At 35.4% G+C, this 21,483-nt stretch overlaps 1 protein-coding gene across 1 annotated transcript in view; it reads left to right on the plus strand.

Annotated features, from left to right (window-relative positions):
• The first annotated feature begins 8,200 nt into the window (after positions 1-8,200).
• PIGK (phosphatidylinositol glycan anchor biosynthesis class K) overlaps positions 8,201-21,483 on the plus strand; it is an 86,218-nt gene continuing 72,935 nt past the window's right edge. Inside the window, exons 1-3 of the mRNA XM_010963382.3 lie at positions 8,201-8,350; positions 11,635-11,688; positions 14,500-14,591. Of these exons, the coding sequence (XP_010961684.2) occupies positions 8,258-8,350; positions 11,635-11,688; positions 14,500-14,591 (239 nt within the window). The 5' untranslated portion in view covers positions 8,201-8,257. The remainder of the gene's footprint in view (positions 8,351-11,634; positions 11,689-14,499; positions 14,592-21,483) is intronic.

Below are 21,483 nucleotides of genomic sequence, written 5' to 3' on the forward strand. Positions count from 1 at the left end.
ACGTGGTTTAAAACAACAGAACATTTCTCTCGTAGTTCTGGAGACTATAGGTTTGAAATATGTTCCCTCTGAAGGCTCTGGGGAAGAATCCTTCCTTGCTTCTTCCTAGCTTCTGGCGGCTCCTAGAAACCCTGGGTTTTTAGTTGCCTCCCTCTATCATCTTACATGACGCATCTCTCTGTGTGTGTCTCTCTGTGTGCCTTCCTCTCCTTCTAAAGATGTATGTAGTTGGATTTAGGGGTCCACCCGAATCCAGTGTGCTTTCATCTTGATCCTTATTTTGGCTACACCTGCAACGACCCTCTTTTCAAAGGTCACATTCTGAGGTTCCAGGTGTTGAAGAATTTGGGGAGGACACCATTCAATCCACCACAATTCCAAACTATTCTATTTCATCTATAGCATGAATATCTGAATTCTAAATCTTCCATTTTTTTATGACATTGATGTTGTTATAGCCTTACTTGCAACTTAGCTAATATAAATCTCTGTTGTAAATACCATATAACTTCTTACTATGTCATCATTATTATAAGTCAATTCTACATTACGACACTTATATTGAATATAGATGCATTTATGATGATTCTCATTAAAGGACATCACTGCTCAAAATATTACAGACATGTAAGTGTACTGAGAAGCAAGCAAGCAAATAAATAAAAAGGATCACTTAAGTAAAACTGACAAGATTTGACTTATTTAGCAATTTTGATTTCATGGTAGTTCTTAATGAGGGTGTATGTTATTCTTCCCTCTCCCCATCTGAAGGTAATCTCAAATTGTAGTTTGGAAAATCACTACTCATCTGGAAATTGTAACAGAAGATTCTAATGTAGAGAAGTTTGGAATTTATATTTTTAATATACAGTTACTTCATCTATGAAATTACTTTGAGAAAAATTCCTTTAGTGATGCATTTTGTGTTGATTTCAAAATAATTTTTGCTCTTTGTTCCTTCACTTGTGTTCCTTAATTTTGATCTGATAAAAATAGAACTGGGATGGGCAAATAAGCTGGGTCTTGTTTCCCTCCAGGCCAGCGTTAAGTGCATTTCACAGCTCTTCTTGACAGGCTGACTACCAAAAGGTAATACATCTAATAGTTTCCTAATGTAAGCTCTGGACAAAGAGGTTATTTAATCATTGTTTTATTTTGCTTTTTTCATCCAGTGGCTTCCGTTTATTAACTTAAATATTTCAAGTGGCTGAAGTATTTGCGAGAGGGAAAAATCTCTGATTATTAAACTAAATTTGGCTAAATCAAGCAGGATGAGGAGACCATTTCTAGCACTGAGCAGCTGCTGCTTCCAGATATAAAGAGAGGGAGGAGTGTCAGTTATTCCTTTAAAAACCATGAAAAGGACTCTTTTTTTTCATGATAGTGCATGTAATATGTGCTTTTTGTAGAAAATTCAGAAAATCTTATTTTCCATCTCTGTCTGGCAAATTCCCATTTATCCTCTAGTTCTAAGCTCAAGATCCTCTGAAAAGCATTCCTTGACTAGGTGAGCCTGCCCTAGTATGCGATGATGCCACCTGTGCCTCCCCTTTGTTGAATTTATCACAATATTAAATAATTTGTATAATTATCTGTTTAACATCTGCCTTCTGTACTAAGTTTCAGTCCCATGAGGGCAGGGATCGTGTCGAATTTATTCCTATCTGCAGTCCCACTTCCCAGCATATTCTCCAGCACAGAGTAGATGCTCAGTGAGTGAATGAGCATATTGAACACCCACAATCTCAATACTCAGGACTAAAAACTGCTAACATTTTAGTGAGCTTCCTTATTACTTTCATCCAGTTTTTCATTCCACATACAATTTCCTACACTGTCTTTTCACTTAATATTACCGAGTTTTTCTTTTAATGAATATTTATTTTTATTAGAGATGCTATATAAATCCATAATAAAACAAAAAAAGTTCAAGTAATACTAAAGAATGGAGAGTAAAAGCCCCCAAGACCTCAGCCTTCATCTCAGACGTCCAGAGGAGGTCACGTTTAAGGACCTGCAGTAGTTTCCTACGGCTGCTGTAACAAACTACCACGAATCAGCGGCTTAACACAATCAAGTCTATCATCTTATGGTTCTGGAGGTCAGAAGTCCAAAATGAGTTGGGAGAGCTGGGTTTCTTCTGTCGGTGCTAGGGGAGAATCCATTTTCTAGTCTTCGTAGCTTCTTGAAGCTACTCACCTTCCTTGGCTGGTGGCTCTTCACCACTCTGACTATGGCTTCTGCCATCACATCTCCTTATCTTCTCTGACCCTCTTGCCTTCCTCTTGTAAGGACCCCTGTGATTACAGTAGGCCAACCCAGATAATTCAATACAATCAACTCAAGATCCTTAATCATGTTTACAAAGTCCCTTTCTTCACATTAGGTAAACACATTTCACGGGTTCTAGGGATTAAGAGATGGACATTTTTAGGGAGCCATTATTCTGCCTACCATAGCCCCCTTCTAGCAAACACACAACTCCTTCCTCCCTTTTACACCACTCCAATATCTTCCTAACAGAGGCTTTCAGAATGTCCCACACTTTACTAAACATGGTTTAATTAAAATATCTATTAATGTCCTTGATACTTTGCAGAATCTCACAAGATGCTTAATGAATAAAAGTAATATACAATGGAATAAAAATAAACTGAAAAAAATCAGTTGCACCTGTAGGAAATCCTTAGCTCACGGAGAACTAAATTCTATCAATGACCTTTGTACCAATAGAACCAATGACTTCTTGATTGACAAGGGAGGATTAAACTACTAAGAAGATACCAGGTTTTATATCACTAAAGCATTCAGCGTGACCTTCTGTCCAGGTCATAATGGCATTTTAATGACAACACAGGATTTCCAAAAACGAGACTTTTAAGGGCACGTGCTCTACTCTTGCTTTGAAGCAATGTTATTCTGCATTAGTTCTGAAGCTAATGACAAGGTTATGAGCTGGAAACTGATTACAGCATAACAATTATTAAATGGCTCCCTGGAAGGAAAGAAGAAAAGTATTTGAGGCCAAACTCAAATGGGGTTTAAGGTGGTGCAAAATAAAAAACACAGTACTAAGAAATGATACAAATACACTGGAAAGAAATGCTTCTGACGTATTTTAATTGATTTTTTTCTATTTGTATTTTATTATATATCTAATGTTCTTTTATTGAACACTATCTTGCCCAAAGAAACACTTTGGCTGTTGCATATGAAATGTTTCCGGCAAATACTTGTGGTGCTGATTGTTGCAGAAAACAGACTTGCCTGTAGCAATTAAATAATAAAGCATAAAGCTCATTGCAGAAGCTCTCTCAGGGACCATGTTCTGATCCTGATTAAATTTATCCTTTCTACTTATTTATTTAGTAGTCACAGAGGTATTTATAATAAGCTAATATAAGTTTGTCTTCCAAATAGCTCTGGGTAAATGTTTAAACTAGATCTCACTTGTATATGAGTCCTAAACTGGGGTCCACTTCCAACTGAGTCTTAGGTCAAAAAAAATAAAAAATAAAAAAGAAAGAAACACTGCTATGCATTCAGTTGTACAAGTCAGATACCCAAAGGTCATCTTTGAAATTCTCCTCTCTCCTACTTGCCAAATATAATTCATCATCATGTTCTGTTGGTTGTAATCTTAAATTCTTACTGGTTATCCCCCTTTTCCATCACTCCACTCTTATTATTCTGGTTCAAGCTACCATCACTTGGGATAACAGTGGACTACTACATAGAGTGTTCTGTAACAGTGACTTCCTCAATGCTCTACCTGCAGCCATTCTCCTCTTTGGAGCCACCATGATCTCTATCATTCTGAAGCTTTCCATGACCTGACCCTCAAGAATTTGAAGGGAGCTGGCACCTGCTTAGCAATGCAGTTTCATTTTGCAGCACTCTATCTTCTGTTCTTGAACTGCAAGCACAATGTCATTGGTCCCTATAAAGTTCCTCTAATAAGGCAAGCTCCCTCTTCCATAGGTTCTTTGCAAGAGCTGTTCCCTCTGCCTTGAAACATCTTCCCTCCTCTCCATCCTTGCCTCAGTAACTCATTAATTTCAGCTCGGTCAGTTTCCTCAGGGAAACCTAACCTGGTGTTTCCCACAAGGTTGCGTCCTCTACTAGGAACTCTCCTGTTAGACTTTTACATTTGCTTAAATGCTTCTACTAATAATGGCCACCTCCCTTGGATCACAAGCTCCATGAAGAAAGGGACTTGCTCAGTTTTTGCTCTTTCTTCTATTGCCTGTGATCAGCACAAAACCTGGTAAATAATTGGTACTTAATAAATATCCACTGAGTGAATGAATAACACAATGGTGTTCTTGGTGCAGAAAAGAGAAGAGAGAAAAAAAGAATGAAAAAGAAGACATGGTAGGGGTATAGGTAAGAGGAGAGAGCAAGCATGAACACTGATCCAACACAAGAGTCAATGGAGTCAATCTGAGTTATCAACTAATTGAAGAATAACAGTGAAAACAGTATGGATAAACAAAAACACTAATTCTAAAAGATACCTGCACCCATAGGAAAGAGTGAAATTCTGCCATTTGCAGCAATGTGGATGGACCTAGAGAATATTATGCTTAGTGAAATACATCAGAGAAAGACAAATACTTTCTGATATAACTTGTATTTGGAATCTAAAAAATAATACAAACAAATGTATGCAGAAAAATGAGAAGTAGACTCATAGATACAGAAAACAAATTAGCAGTTACCAGAGGGGAGAGAGAGGAGGGTGAAAATTAGGGGTAAGGGATTAAGAGATACCAACTACTATGTATAAAACAGATAAGCAGCGAGGCTATATTGTTTATCACAGGGAATTATAGCCATTAACTGGTAATAACTTTTAATGGAGTATAATCTGTAAAAATACTGAGCCACTATGCTGTGTACCTGAAACTAATATAATATTGTAAATCAACTATACTTCAAATAAAAAAAAGACTATAAAAAACCCAGCATGGGTAACTTCATAGTGTACCTACTGTAAGTCTCAGGCACAAAAACTTTTATGAGAGAAGCCATGAATGTGTACAGATGTGTGTAATTTTGATCTGATAATCAAATGCTTGTTTTCTCTTTTAGTTGCTAAGTCAAATTATTCACTTAATGAATAACTGAATTGAATTCCAGTCTAAATGCAGACTCTGGTTAACAATTCTTTTTTTTAAACTGATATACATGACATAAATGTTGTATTAGTTTTAGATGTACAACGTAATGATTTAATATATGTATATGTTGCAAAATGATTACCATAGTAAGTCTAGCTAACATCCATCAACAAATGTTACAGTTTTTTTTTTCTCTGGTGATGAGAAGTTTTAAGATCTATTCTCTTAATAACTTTCAAATTTTCAATACAGTATTTGTTAACATACAGTCATTATTCCCAGGATTTATCTATTTTGTAAGTAGAAGTTTATATCTTTTGACTGTCTTCACTCCTTTTGCCTTCCCCCTATCACTCGGCCCCCTGCCTCTGGCAACCACCAATCTGTTCTTTATATTTATGAGTATGGTTAACAATTCCAACCAAATTTTAAACTATGTTATTTCACATATTAAAAAAATTATTATTTCCCTTATTGAGTGGTATTTAAAACTGCTCATGTGTCCTATGTTAACGTCTAATGCTGGCTATCCCATACCTGAAAATCAGTGGTTCAATGAAAAAACAAAGAGAATAGAAAACTACCTCTTTAACATAATATGAGTATTTATCCTAATCCAAGAGCTGATGATAGACTTAATGAAAATATGCTAAAGTAGTTCCTTTTAAAATGCAAATGAAACAAGAAAGTCTTCTACTATCAACATTATTAATATTAAGCCATAATACAAGCTGTGAAAATGAAATACAAGGACTATTACTAGAAAAGAAGAGACAAAAAGATAATTTGCAGATAACGTTACTATTAAACTAGGAAAGCCAAAAGAATTTGTCAAACAAAAGTTTTAAATAATTTTCAATATTAAAGTAATGAAATAATTCTTGTTAAAATAATGAAAGAACGGTGGATACAAAATATGACCTGCATATCAACAATAACTGATCAGAACACATAATATTATAGATATCATTTACATATGCATTTCCTGCATAATGAAAAAAGAAATCCATTGAGAATAAAAACGAATGTTAAAAATGCTAGGAAGTAGCTTAATTTAGTTACCTCTGACAAAGTTTTACTGAGAAATTTTAAAAAGGAACCACAAATAAATAAGAGACTTCTATATTCTTGGATGAGAGACTAAATATGATAAAGATGTCAGCTTTTCTCAAATTAATTATTTGTGTTTGTAGATTTTGTATAATCTCACTAAAAAACCCAAATAGTATTATATTTTTTTGAGTTGAAAAAATTATTATAAAATTCTGTAGGAAAATTACCAGGTGAAATCATCAAAGAATTTTGTAAAATATGACGTGTACTGAAATGGTTAGCCCTAATGGCCAAAAATATAAACATATTAAAAGCAACAATAATTAAAATAACATGGTCCTGGATCCAAAATAGACACATATTTTAATTGAACAGAACAGAGCCCCAAAATATTGTATTTCTTATAAGAATTTAATAGAAGAGTTACGAGTCTTTCAACAACAAAAAAGTTATGAGTCAATGGGAAAGGTAAACAATATGTAGAAAATCATGCTGGATAATGAAATACCAACTTTGATAAAAGTAGTGATAGATCGATATAGCAATGGCTCCCACGGAATCATGTCTCCCTCTTTCTACACCCTTGTGTCTCTGGGTATGGACATACCACAGAGTTTTGCGTGGTTTGCTATGCAACATCTTATAGACCATATAACATCTTATGGAACATACCAAATATATCACAGATGTCTGAAGAGTTAAATGTAACATTAAAAGAAATTAAAACTTTTGATCTGAGTCTTGAATGAACTTGTGGCATTCAGGTGCAAGACATGCTAGTAGTGTGCTAATTTTCTTGTCTTAAGGGAAAACCTGAAATTTGGCTACCTAACATTAAAAATCTCACAAAGTGCAAAAGCAAAAGAAACAAATAAGATGGAACGAGTGACAAGAGACTGGGAAAAGCAATAGAATAAAAAATGGCAAAGGTCAATTTCACTTCTTTATAAAGATATCATTTAAAATCATACGTAAAACAAAGCTAGGAACATAAAATTTACGTCAAAGACATACAAATATTTTATAAACACAAGACATCATGTCTTGATAGTAATTAAAGAACTGGAAGTATAACAAGCTGAGGCAACATTTTACACCAAAGAATTTAGAGGGAAAAAAATGAGATAATTTGGTGTTTGTGTATTTTGATAGCACTGTAAATTTATATACTTTGGAAAGCAACATCACTGATAGCAACTAAACTTTTGATATCATTTGACTCAAGAGTCCTATTCTGGGAAAATTATCCAAAGAAAATAATTCATAAGTGTAAAAGCCAAATGCTTAAAGATACTCTTTACAATATTATTTTAATAGTAAAACGTAGAGACTTTGTATTGCCCAAAAGAAGTGCAATTACTTTTTGGCTGAGGCATCAATAAAGGATAGAATTCCATGTTACCATTAAATGTTAAAATTATGAAGATTATGAAGCAGCATAAATAACGTTTGTCATGCTAGATGCAAAGCAGAATTTATAACTGAATGTAGATAACGAACATAATGGAACTAATACACACGATCTTATTAAATCCTCACTCTTTGAGAAATAGTTCTGTAATTACAGAAGAAACAAAAATTTAACTAATTTCTCCAAATTCATACTTTTAATAAAAGACCCCAAGCCTGTTAGTTGCAACACTCACCCATCTTTTCACTTACAAATGATCCAATTAATCACCTTTTTGTGCCCCAAAGCTTACTCTTCCCACCACCTCATGCTTCAGTCAATGAATTGAACCGGCAGCACTAGGCAAAAAAGGAAACAACTTCTTAAAGTTTATGGGATCGCACGTTTTTCTTCCTCACCTTTGAAAAAGGTTTTTAAACGTTATATCTATTCTACAATACAAAAACTGAAAATGGAGTTAAAGAAAACGTTCAACGTCCTGTATCCACCGTGCCCTGGCTACACGGGAAACTCCAGGTCTGCGGAAGCACGGACTTCTAAAGGCTGGGGAGGGGCTGGCCTCGAGGAGGCGGGGCAGGCGTCGCGAAAGAAAAAAAAAAAAAAACAAAACCGTGCTGCTTTACGGCACTCGCCCCGCCCCTCCAGGTGCCGAAAGCTGAAACCGGCAAGTATGGTGGATTCCTGTTTTGTCAGCCAGGGTTTGACTGCCCTGGCAGCGTTTTTGCTTTTTCCGTTCGACAGCCTGGCCGCTAGTCAGATCGAGGTAGGAGCCCGGCTCTGTCAGGGACTGGGTCCTGGTGGGGACAGCTGTGTAGTGGCTGTCTCGTGTGAGCGCCCAGCAGAAGGCCAGTGCACAGCCGCCGAGGGAAGCCTCCAGCCTTTTCCTAGGCTCGCTGGGCTGTGGGGAGGGTGTCCCTCTTAAGAGGTGAATTAAAAGAAGCAAGTCTTGGGAGGCGGGAGAAGGTGTGATCCTTTGCTCCGAGGAATGGGCAATCCCTAGCAGGTGAAGGGTCAGCACAAGACTGGAGCGCTTACTTTCCTGCTACTGAACTACAGGAGTGGTTAGTACTTCCCTTTAATAGGAATCAGATGGGCCCGGTGTTTCATTTTTCGCTCACACGACGTTCTGGCCCTTTAGAAAGCTTTTACGATCCCCTATACTCTGATAATACCTCAGTCCAGTTCTGCAGCCTACATCTCTAGCATCATTTTTAAGGCCCGAATATCCAGCTGGCTAAGAGGCCTGGATAGTCAGCCGATATTTGAAAATTTGTGCCCCCACTTTTATTTTCCTCCTACCCCACCTCCTATGGGGTTGCTCGTAAGCTAGAAACCTGGGTTTTAAAAAATAATCTCCTCTCTGTATCTCACATTTTAATCATCACTAAATTCTATGTTCTGAACTTTAGAAATTGCTTTCACCTCTCCAGTTCCACTGCAGGCCCGGGTCATTTCTTGTCTAGACTATTGGAGTAGCTTTATCTTGTTTCCGACAGGCTTTCAAATTCCCCCCTCTAGTCTTCATCAAATGTAAACCTGATCAAGTTATTTCTTTAATTGAATCCTTTCAATAATTTCCCATTGCATACAAAATACAGTTTAAACATCAGGATGTGGTCTCTGCCTACATTTCCAGTCTTCATATAGGAGACCATTCTCCCGACCACCTCCAACCTAGAGCTTAGATGAGTGGACTCAAGACTTTTTGAATACACACCCCAACGAGTTAAAAAAGATAGAGAGCACACACACTCTCTCTGTCTAGTCATGAATTACTGCTAATGTGTATATTCAATATTTATAAAGCATGTTGTTTAGATACGATAAATGTCAATAGAAGTTCCATTTTCCTCCTTTGTTCTAGCAGATTATTTTGTATACTTCATTTTGGTAGTACTCATACCACTACTTTTTTTTGTAGTTATGCAGTTGCTGTGTTTTTTTTTTTTTTTTAACATTACCAGGTTTTAATCCTCCTGTTTCTTTTGTTTGCTCATTTACTAAGATGCGGCAAAAGCCTAACCTCCACAGAATCGTTCCCTATCCTTTACCTTTGCCTTTACTGTTGTAATTTGTGCACTTAGCTAGTACAGCACTCATCTGTGGTAATCTATGTATGCTTTGTACTCTATTATTCCTTCCATCATCTTTCACTTAGAGGGCAGTAGCTCTCTAATTGGTCTCCCTCAAGTCATTCTTTTTTCCTTCCAGTCTGTTCTCCAAGCTGCAGCCTGAGTAACTTTCAAATTTGCAAATCTGATCATGTCATCTGTATACACCTCAATGTTGCTTTAAGGATAAAGAACTAAATCTTGATTGTGACTCATAAACAAGGCCTTGCATACTTTGGCTTCTGCCTGCACCTCTGGTTCTCTCTTTTTCAAAACTACAGTTATGCTAATTTTTCAGTTTCTTGAAAACTTAAATCTTTCTTCTGTCATTAAGGCACATGTTCCCTCTGTCTAGAATTATCTTCCCTCTTATTGTCTTTTGGATCCTAACCCAAATGTCACTTTTCTGGGGAAAACTTCCCTGACATCCCTGCCCTCCCTGGTCTTCACGCCTCCCCCTTCCCAGATCAGGTCAGGTCCCCCTATTACACTCTTATTTATGGTACTGGGTATCTTACCTTTATAGAATTTATAGTTTGTCCTCATCTGCTTAATGTGTGCCTATCAAATTGGATAGTAACCTCTTTGGAGGTAAGTACGATCACTGATTTTGCCCATCATATTTTGAGCACTGAGGACAGTGACTGGCACATGGTGCCCAATGAATGTGATAAATGAATGAATGTTACATTGTGTAAGGTGTTTGCTTGCTTGTCTTCTTTATTGAACTGTGGGATTCTTGAGAGAAAGCAGCATGCTTTTTAGTGATTTTTGGATCACTGTACATTACATGGTACCTGGCACATAATAGGTGTTCCACCAACTATATGTAGAATGAATGAATAACTTTGCAATGTCTGTATTGTGTAAACAATCACAAAAGTGTTTTGCCATCTCATTTCCCACTGACGTCTTAATGATGTAAGAATTTTGGAGCCGGAAGGGACATGAGAGATTACTGGGTCAACTCTCATTTCTGTATGAAGAAGATCAAGTCTAAAGAGCTAAATGACTCTGGCTAGAACCCAGATCTTCAAATTCCTAAACCACTGTAGCACATTGCTTTCTTCAGCATCTATTGCAGCTGTTGAGAAAGATTAAAAAATATATATATATGTATGTATGACACACACACACATTTGAGTGCATTTTTTGTTTTATTCTCCCTGAAATTTTCTTGCCAGCTGAAAATTACAGCTCCAGTCACCATTAAGCAGCTTTCCTAAGTTTACAAAGCTAGTAAGTAGTAGGGTCCAGATTTGAATCCAGGCAGTCTGACTGTTCTAGTAATTAATACTATTTGGGAGCAGATCTGAGGTCATTATAGTTTATATTTACTATTATTTTAATATATAATATTATATATATTAAATGTTCATTTATATTCATGTTCATTATCAGTCATGTTCATTCAGTGTCTGGTTGGTATTGGATGCTGAGGTTTGTAATGTTCCATGATAAATATAATTCAGACTTACTTTATTTAACAGGTTAGCAGAATGGTGCATGGAAGTATGCTAGAGAATGTGTCAGATCAAATGTATTGGTGAGTTCAAGTGAAATATTAGGAAACGCTCAGCACAGAATAGGAACGAATATTGAGTGAAATTTCAGCAGGAATGGTATTGTTATATGTAGAATCAAGACGTGAAATAAGTCATTCACAGTTTAAAGCTAGAAGCGTATCAGGAAAAGTTGACAGTATTTGAGGTAAATGTTTGAAAAAAAAAAAGAAGTCCCTCTCCTAATAAGGCCCCCATCAAAAAATAAAACTGTTTTGTCTTTCATAAGGTCAAATAATAGAATATTTATACATTTACACAGTGATGACTTACTGTTATTACAACTTCATGAATCTTAACTGGCCTTTGTCAATATTTTTTCTGGGGAAATGTAGCTTTTTCTTCTAATCTTTTTGCTATTATTTGACTAATAGGATCAAGCAGAACAGTTCTTTAGAAGCGGCCATACGAACAACTGGGCGGTTTTGGTAAGTGTATTCTATAAGGGTGCACCTTGTTGTTTACATCAGATATGTGTCTGAGAAATTTTGTGTGAATCAAATTCTTGAAAGTAAAATTTTTATCTTATAACAGAAATTCTTTATTTCGATTGGGCTATATTTTATTGACCACATCAACTAATAATAATCTTTGCCTTTAGTATATCTGTCAAGTGGTGATGTATAAGTAAAAATAAAAATAAATTAGGGGTGCTGTTGTTAAGGGAAGCATTTTATAAAGTGTAGAGTTATTTTAATGATGGAAACTAGTAATTGTATTTCTTATCTATCATATTAGTTTATAGATACTCTCTACTTAGGCTATGTTATTTTTTAATTGCTTTTTTTTTCTGTTTACAAAAATAAATGATCATTGTAGGAAATTCAAATTACACAGAAAAGTTTAGAAGAAGACAAATTAATTTTCCTGTTACTTTGATTAAATAGAATAGTAACATGGGTTCATGACTCATTTTCTTGTTCTTTAGGAAAGAACACCTTTTATATGCTGCCCCTCACACGGGATTTTATGAAGGTGTTGAACAAAAGCTGCTCATGTTAAGGATGATAGGCTTTCAGTGACCACTTAAGTTGGAGAAAACCGTCAGGAGGCAGGCCATGATCCACCAAGATGAGAGGATAACTTGCTCTACAGGCAGCGAAGGGCACTTCCGTGATTAGTGTCTCTGAAGGAATTCTTAAAAGAGGGAATAACTGCCGGTGTGCAGACAACTAATTGCCAAGGGGCTCATCCTTAGAATAGGAGCCTATTAGCTTATACTACACACACATTAAAATCCTCCTTGTTCTGGGAAACCTCTAACCAAGCCCCTCTCCAATCTCAGTAACCGGGATCTCAGTTGAGAAATAGAGGGTGAAAAAGAATTATTACTGAGCATTTCACAACTGCAGTTTTCATATTTTGTGCAATATTTTACACATTAACTCAGTATAGTAAGACTTCAATAAATTGTGTTTTCTTAAATGGAAAATTATGAAATTTGATCAGGGACAAGTTAAAAGTGTAAAACATACATTTGTTTCAATGTTGTAAAATTGAAATTTTAAAAAATATAAATGTTTTCCCCCTCATTTTGAATTAATTTGTTTTTAGTCTTGACTAGATGATCAGAGGTAAATGAAAGGCCCCTTTACTCTTGTAATATGATTGAGAAAACTTGCCACCAGAGGGAGATAGAAGGAAAATTGAATTCCGTTTTAGTCTCAGGATCTGCTTTGAATAAAACATTTTTATCTTTGTTTAATAAAAAACTTATAAAGATAATCCATACTTATGGTTAAAAAAATAATACTGATGGGTAGTGATTTTGTTTCTAGCTTTTTGGTTTTGATTTTTGCTAATAGAGGCAACATATAGTGAGAATTCTTGAATACTTTTTTTTCCCATACTTACACAAGCTAAATAAAAAGAAGTACATTTTTGAACTTGATATATGTTGCAAATTACTCTCTTAGAAGGTATATATTAGTTTACATTCCCATGAGTAGGATATGAGTATTCATTCTCCACACCATGCCAATAGTATCAATGGTCAGACTTTTGGATACTTAACCAGTTTTTTAAAAAATTATGATAGCAGTTGAGCATCTGTACGACTTTATTGTCCATTTAAAATTAAAGAAATTTTTTTATTGAACTGTAGTTGATTTACAATGTGTTAGTTTCTAGTGTAAAACATAGTGATTCAGTTATATATTCTTTTTTCATATTTTTCATTATAGGTTATTACAAGATGTTGAATTTTTAATACTTTTTTTATGAAATGCTTGCTGTGATCTCTGCCCATTTTTCAAAATTATCTTGTTCATCTTTTTCTTATTGAATTATAATTATTTCAAGTTTTTCATTTCTGTAGGATTTTATGGTTTGACTTAATGGAGTTTCACATTTTTATCTAGTCAAGAATTTTAGTCTTTTCCTTATTGGAGTCCAGGTTGAAGACAGATTTTAATTAAAAAAACTTTGTAGTTCCTTTCTATGTGCAGGGGCAAGAATATTTGTGCTATTCTCGAAACTATCATTATACTTACTATCAGCAGAGGCATGTGGTAGGAGGTGGGAGGGTGTTTAGTGGGTAGGTATGCTACCAGACAGTCCCAATTTCTGTTTTCTTCCTTTGGAATGAATGCTTGAGAGGGCTAACTTTTGAGGCATGGCATTAGATTTTCCTAGTACCTTTGGTATCTTTTTTTAGAAATCAGTTTCTTTCTTTCTTTCTTTTTTTTTTTTAAAGGGTAAGACTTGTTGGAATTGTTTATAGTTTTCTGTTCAGTTCAACAGCTTCTTTATACTACATTCTCTTATGTGCATATAAAAACTGTTTTCTATACTGTGTTTTAGTCTCTATCTTCCATTTTTCACAACTGAAATTAGGACTGGAGTGATAGGAATATTATATAACCTAAGGCAGTTAATATTCTATTCTATGAAAAGAGTATGGGCATTGTCTTTGGTTCTAAATAATTTAATCTTTTAAAAAGAGGAACATTATAGAATCACATAAATTGAGAGTAACTAAGTTAGTTCAGTGTTTGATTACCCAAAGATTTGTTTTCTCTTAAGCTGAGTGGTTTTTTAAATTTAAGACCGGTTATGAAAGCCTTCTCTCTAGAGAGATTGGTTTTATTGACAATTCTTATTGTGTTGTGCTGTTTCTAGGCCTGAATAATGATGTACTCTTTTTTTAAGCATCTCTATATCCTACTTACAGAGAAATACTTCTGTAACTCAGGTTTATTTTGATTCCTAAAAATAATGTATTTGTTTTAATACTTCAGGTGTGTACGTCCCGATTCTGGTTTAATTATCGCCATGTTGCAAATACTCTTTCTGTTTATAGAAGCGTCAAGAGGCTAGGTATTCCTGACAGGTAAGAATTCTTGATAAAGCTTAACTCTGAACCCCAGTGAAAACCACCCTTAGATAATTGTTATTATATTTGTGTTTTTGTGTCACTTCTGAAAAACATGAAGAAACCTAACTTGAAGTTATTGTGTTGTTGTTAAAGCATGCCATCATGTACAGAGTAGCTCTTACTAAAGACCATAATGGCAAATTACATAAAACAACAGTCAATACTAAGGTAAAAAGATTTGATAAAAATAGAGTATAATTGTTGTGTCATTTATTTAATTATAAAATGCCTCAGTCTGGGTTTTTAATTGTAAGCAACAGAAGGCAATTCTGACTGATTCAAATAGAAAAGACATTTACTGAAAACATATCTGTTAGTTTACCAAAGTGCTGGAAAGGCTGAATCCTTAAAGAGTCACGAAGAAGGAAGATAAGGTGGAAAATTCACATCTAAACTTCATAGCATGAAACCAGCCCAGTGACAGTAATGCAGCCTCGAATTGCTTAAGCCTGGACTCAGCTACTGCATAGCTGCTACCATGGCCTTTGGACACTTACTGTTGCTACTACTGCCTTCTGCCAAAATCTGACCTTTGCTGTCCCACCTTCTTACTGTCTCTAGCTCTTAATTTAGAGTCCTTGGTGGGAATGTAATGTTGACGGCGCATAGATGAAGTGCCCATGTCTGTGCTGCAGGGGTGACAGGAAGAGTGACTATATGGCATCATTAACTTCTATGTAGGGAGAGGGGCTCTACCTTCTATGAGGACTCAGAAAGTGGTGTATTTCCTAATCATACGAGGGGATTCAGGTACTCAGTGGAACTCCCACACCCACCTAATAATTCCTGATAAGAATAAGCTTCATGAGCCAGATAGTCTGGCACTTGCAAGTCCTCAGAAGAACCACATTCAAGGGAAATAGCAGGCTTTCGATCTTCAGAAAGAAGCAGCTTTGAATCTGAGCTTGAGACTGAAAGAAAAGATAAAAAACACGAGTTGGATCAGAAAGAACTAGCTTCTTGTAGCTGGGGTTTCTTTCATAGGCATCCGTCTTAGAATGTATTTCATACAGAAGCCTGCAAAACAATCTGTAAAATCTCAGTCTGGAGGCAAACAAAAGAGTTTGGATAATGAAGTAAAATAAGTATTTGGAATTACTAAAAAATAAATATTGAAAAAACATGCATGTCCTCCACATTTGGTTTGTTAGATATGATAGACGTATTTTTGCTACTTCCAAAGCAGTTAGAGAGGAAACTGCAGTCAATTCAGTTATTTAGGTTTGATTTATTTAGTCCTGTGTTTCTATCCACCTGTGAGGTAGTTTGGAAAAAACTTAGCAGTCAGACAGATCTGAGTTTGAAATCTGGGTTTAGTGGTGATTTTGATTCGATCACTTGGCCGTACTAAGCCTGTTTCCTCAGCTATTACATTGTGATAATAGTACCTTCTTTGCATGATTTAGGTCCTTGCAGTGAAAAGTGAGCAGAGATATGTATAAAGTGTTGCAGGAGCAGAAAGGAAGCAGTGCATGACTCAGGAAACAAAGTCATCTTACAGTCTGTGTCAGTAGTTCATTTTAGCGTAAGAAGCTGACAGCTCTAACCTGGGAACTATAATTGAATTCCTGTATTTCATCTGAAAATTAAGATAACTTGGTAATACCATCTTTAAAAAGTACATTCAATTAAGTCTGAGAGGATGATTTGTTATAGCAAGTGTAAGTATTCTTCTTGTAATTAGCCGATACTATTATCTGTCAGTTGGTTCTCCTCAGATAGGTGTATGTGCTTAGTCCTTCGGTTTAAAACTACTGTCGCTTCCATATCCTATGTGCTCCTCCAGGGAATGACTGTGCGTGGTTTGGCAGTAGGTTTCACTATGGCAAATGAATCTTTGTCTAGTCTATAAGCATTAGGATATGTCTAAATGGTTTAAGATTTAGAGGGGCTTTTAAGAAACAGACTATAACTGTTAGGATGTGTTTTACATATTCTAATTAGGTTTGTCCCTAGGTTTCTGAAGACTGCTCTTTAAAAGCTTATTCCTGTTTCAAATCCTTTCCCATCTACCTCCCTGTGTATGAAGTCTTTGTTAGGAATTAACTGGGGATTTAAACAGTTGATGCTTTAAACCATTTGTTACTTAACAAACAGATCAATAGAAAAGATTCTATTTGGCTTTTAGCCTGTTATGGTAATACTCTCCTTGGTGGCTTGTCTCACTTTACTCCTACCTGGAATTAAGTATAAAAATACAATTATAAGTAAACTTTTAGTCAGAAAGTAATAAACTATTATGAAATAACAGTTTGGAAACTTTAATCATTAAGAGCACTTTTCCATTTTAAAGCTTAAATTTCAAAATACAGTTTGAATTTATTTTAGACATTATGGAACATTTTCAAGTTAAAACAGTATTATCCTAACTTCTGACATACAACTTCTCAGGATGTGTATCCTGAGAAAAATGATTGGTCATTGCATTTAATAAAAATTATGCATAAAGGTCCATTTTGGGGTTTTTTTTGTGCTTTATTTGCTTTTTTAAAGGAGCATTTAACCTCTGTCTTGCAATGCAAAGTATTTGCATTTAGTTTTCCTGTATTCTTCAGTAAGAAACTAGTTCATGTCAGACATCATTTACTAAAATATAACAGATGATTGCCTTTTATTTTGGAAGTTCATATCAGTTTCTTAGATCCTGTTTGAAATGTCACATTAGTCATATCAGTACCCTTTTTCTGATTTCTCTCTGATTTTCTGTATGTATTTCACATACTCTGACCATACTGAGCTATTCTTTCTGCCTGGAGTGGTTGTCTATACTTCCAGCTCACTGCTACCAAAACCTGGCTGTGATTCTGAATCACTCATGGTGCATGTTAAAAATATTGATTTCTTGGCTTCACCCCTGGAGATGCTAATTCACTAAATCTGAAGTGAATCCTAGACATCAGCTCTATATATGGTTCTGGTGGACAATCAAGTTAGGAAGCACAGCTGTAACTTTTACCTGAGCTTCCAAATTCACTTTACCCTAATACTTCAGAAAAGCATTCCCTGGCCCCCTTGTTTATCTCTATCTTATCCTTTGTATGTACTTTGATTATAACATGAATATATTAATCATAGTATGTCTCCCTCATTAGATTATAAACTCCTTGAAGGGAACAGGGATTATATTTTATTTCACTTTGTGCTTCTAGCATCTAGCACAGTGCTCCGCACATAGTAGGTGCTCAGTAGGTATTGGATAAATAAACATGTGACTTGGAAATACTTTAATCAGTTAGGTAAAGCAGACAAGTTTGTACTTTAAAAGTAAAAAAAGTCTGTCTTCTAAAGTGTATTAGTCTAGATTTTAGCAAATGTTAATCTGTTATAAAAGACTATTTGATACATGGGTTACCAGAATTTTATAGTACTGTACCGAAATATTGACTCAGAGAAGGGAATTTAATGGTGATGGGGGACAATAAAAAGACATGCTCAGAAGATACTCAGCTTGACTGTTACCCTCCAGCTTAACTGTTATCGACCAAGTTCTGTGGAGGACGGGGGTCTCGTACTTTGTGCTCATGCTTTTTGTAACCTTACCCACCCTCAGAGATTTTGTTTTCTCTTTGCTGGGTTTTAGCTTCTTGAAACATTTCATTATTTTTAGGAAATTTTGTGTCCTAAAATAATTGTTGGTCTAAATCCCTGTTTTGCTGGGGAAGAGAGAAGGCATTAAACAGGGGTTAAGTTCTAAAGACAGTATGTGAAGCAGAAATTGGGCCAAAATTATTCTTGTAAATTTCTTAAAGAGCACATGAAGTACAGTATAGTGTTATCTTTTATGAAGTCAAACACAGCCAGTTTTAGAGCATTGCTAGAGCAAATTACGGTTTTCTTTTTCTTTGGTGGAGCATTTGATGAAGTGGTTTTGGATTAAGGGACATGTTATATGAAAAATCTATCCATATCTTTAACACTAGCATCGAGGTGCTCATGCTGTAAGAGGGACATGGGAACTGAGACTGACAGGGAATGCAGAGTCATAGCTCCCGTCTCATCTCATGTTTACTTTGGGGAATAAATACATTGAGTAAGAGGCTGGATGAGATCTGTCTCTCCTTTTATTTTTTTGGCTCAGCGCATAAGAATTAAGTTTATGGAGTTAAATATGTATCTAAGTTTTCTTAAAATATAATTTAACTCTACTGCAAGTTGAGTGGATGTGAATTTTTGAAATGATCCCTATCTGATAAACTGTTTATTTCCATAGCTAAATCCTGCAGCTTTTCTGACTCTATTTTTCCCCTTGCTCTATATTTTAATTATTATTTGAGATTAGTATTCCTAATTTAAACCTTTATTCATCTCCTCTTTTTCATAAACTCTTAGTGTGTGCAAAATAATGTTCACATCCCTTATGCTGGAACTCTAGGCTTTTGCAGTCTGTCCAAGTCTGGTACTCTGATCATTTAATTTCAGTTCCTTATGCTCCAGCCAATTCCTCCTTGTAAGTCCCTGTATTGGCCTCTCTCATTGCCTTATACTGATCCTTCCATCTGTAATTCTTTCCTTCCTCCCTCCTTCTTGGTTTTCCTATGCCCAGATTCACTTCATACATTCCCTTAAGCTTTCTTGGCCCTTCTCGCGTAAATACTTTATTTGTACTTCTATCATGGCACTTTTTCCTATGTGTTGATCTTCTTTCTTCATGGCTGGTTCTGATACTATGTTTATAATCCTCGCAGTGCACTCTTTCGCATACTGTGCAGAGCTGAATGAATGAATGAATGAGGAGTATGCTAAAGATCCCTAGTCAAGTGGAACCCAGTTGGTCCTGGCTAGAAAGGAAATATTTATGACTATTGCTTTTTTATAGTCTCGTTAGATCTTGTTTCTTAAGCTAAAAATGCTCAGTAGTAGATTTTATAAACTATTCCCTGACTTCCACTTTTGGGGTCTGTGGGGAGGGTGATCTCACCAGGGAACTTAAAATTCGTTTCTTTCCACCAGATAGAAGTCCATAGAGTTTTGCCTAAGACAAGTTAACTGCAGCTTTACTTATCCCTTGCCTTCCTACTATTTAAGTTCCCTTAGGATGCATTTTTTTTTTGTCCTTTGTCCCTTTTAACTTCTTTCTCAAGTAATAAATACTAGAATTAGAAATTTGAATTCTGGTAATATTTTTGTAAATTAAAAAAAAATCACTGCCTGTTACTGTTGTTTTTAAAATCAGATTGGCAATATAACTTTTGACTGTTGTTCTTTATGCTGCTGTGGGTTAGATCTTATATGTAAGAGGGTATTGGGTAAGGTAAGCATTAATAAGATATTTCAGGAATTTTCTTGTGTAATTTCTGATTAAAATAATATGGAGAAGGTCATGGTTGTTACGATTCTTTGGAAATGCTTGTAGCTTTCTCTTCGGGAAGGTCGGCCAAAATGGACCCCTGTTTCTGGCTTCCTCCCCCACCCCTACTGCAACACACATGCACTATCCACCATAATTCAGAGACTGTGTTAGGGGTTTTATAATGAATTATTTATTCCTTGGGACCTTTATGAGAGAGTCTCCCCACTTCCAACCCCATTTTACGTATTAAAAATGGTTACTCAGAATGGTTCAATGACTTGCTTAAGGTCTGTTAAAGGTACCGCTAAATAATAGAAGCAGAATTTGAATTCAGGCATTTTGACTTTATGATTGGAATATTTCTATTATATCACAGCTATTTCCTCCCTAAGAAATTACAACAGATAATATTTATGTAACGTTTGCAATTCGAGAATTCTTTTAATATCATGATCTCTTTTTATTCTTATGGCAATTCTATAGAGGTTGGTATAATTATGCATACTGATCATTTAATACCTTATTTAATTAAAAATATATATCTACATGTTGAATGTGGTGCTAGGGTGTTATGAAAATAGCTAATATTAATTGCATAGTATAAGGAATGTCTCTCTGTTTTCCCATTTTCTTATTTTTCCATAGTGTTTATTACTGTCTAGGTCTTCATTATTTTACGCTTCATGTGCTTCATGCTTCTGTACTTGAGCAGCTTTCTAGCTGCTTATTCCCTGTCTCTAGTTTCTTCCCCCTCCAGCTCATCCTACACACAGCTGTTAGAATTCTCTTTCTCAGACACTGCTTTCGTCTTTTCACTCCCACGATTAAGAACCTGCAGTGACTCTGTTGTTCCTCTAAAAAAAATCCAAAATTTTCAACCAGTCTTCAGTCTTTTCTGCTTTGTTAATCCCAATTTACTATGTTCATTTGTTGATTTGTTCTGACATCTACCACATGGTAGTTTTTTCACTCCCATTTCTATTTCTTTTCACCATTCATCCCACTTAGAACACTTAGAATATCCTGTGTGCTGTCCTTTCCTACCCATATATGTTTCTTTCCTTTGTGTCACTATGTGGAACCTTACAGAGTACTCTGTACAGGGAGTTCGCTAATTTTTTTTTAAAACCATTACAATTAATTTATAAAAGTTTCTTAATTATTAAATGTATATAAAATTTTATTTTATTAATAGTTTTATTTTATAATTTACCTATTTTTTTTATGAACAAAAGGACTGGAACCATAGTAAATGTGCTTTGTAAATAATTTGCAATATATTATCATAGTTACTGTAAAGATAGTACTAACTCATGCCTTTGAATGCTCTGCTTCTTGTCTTCTGTCATTTCCCAACAGTTTTTTTTCTCATATACTTTGTAAAAATGTAAATAATAGTGTTTGAATATAGAGACATGTATTCTGAGCAATCTGTCATTTTATTCTCATGTTGGCAGCTGATCTGTCTGCCTCTCCATGGGATGTTCTTAGTGAAGTACATAATATCTTGAATAGGTAAGCATTTAGAATAGTTAAGAAGTTGAAATGTGCTCTGAG

Source organism: Camelus bactrianus, chromosome 13, assembly GCF_048773025.1.
Source record: "Camelus bactrianus isolate YW-2024 breed Bactrian camel chromosome 13, ASM4877302v1, whole genome shotgun sequence".
In the NCBI taxonomy this organism is placed as follows: domain Eukaryota; kingdom Metazoa; phylum Chordata; class Mammalia; order Artiodactyla; family Camelidae; genus Camelus; species Camelus bactrianus.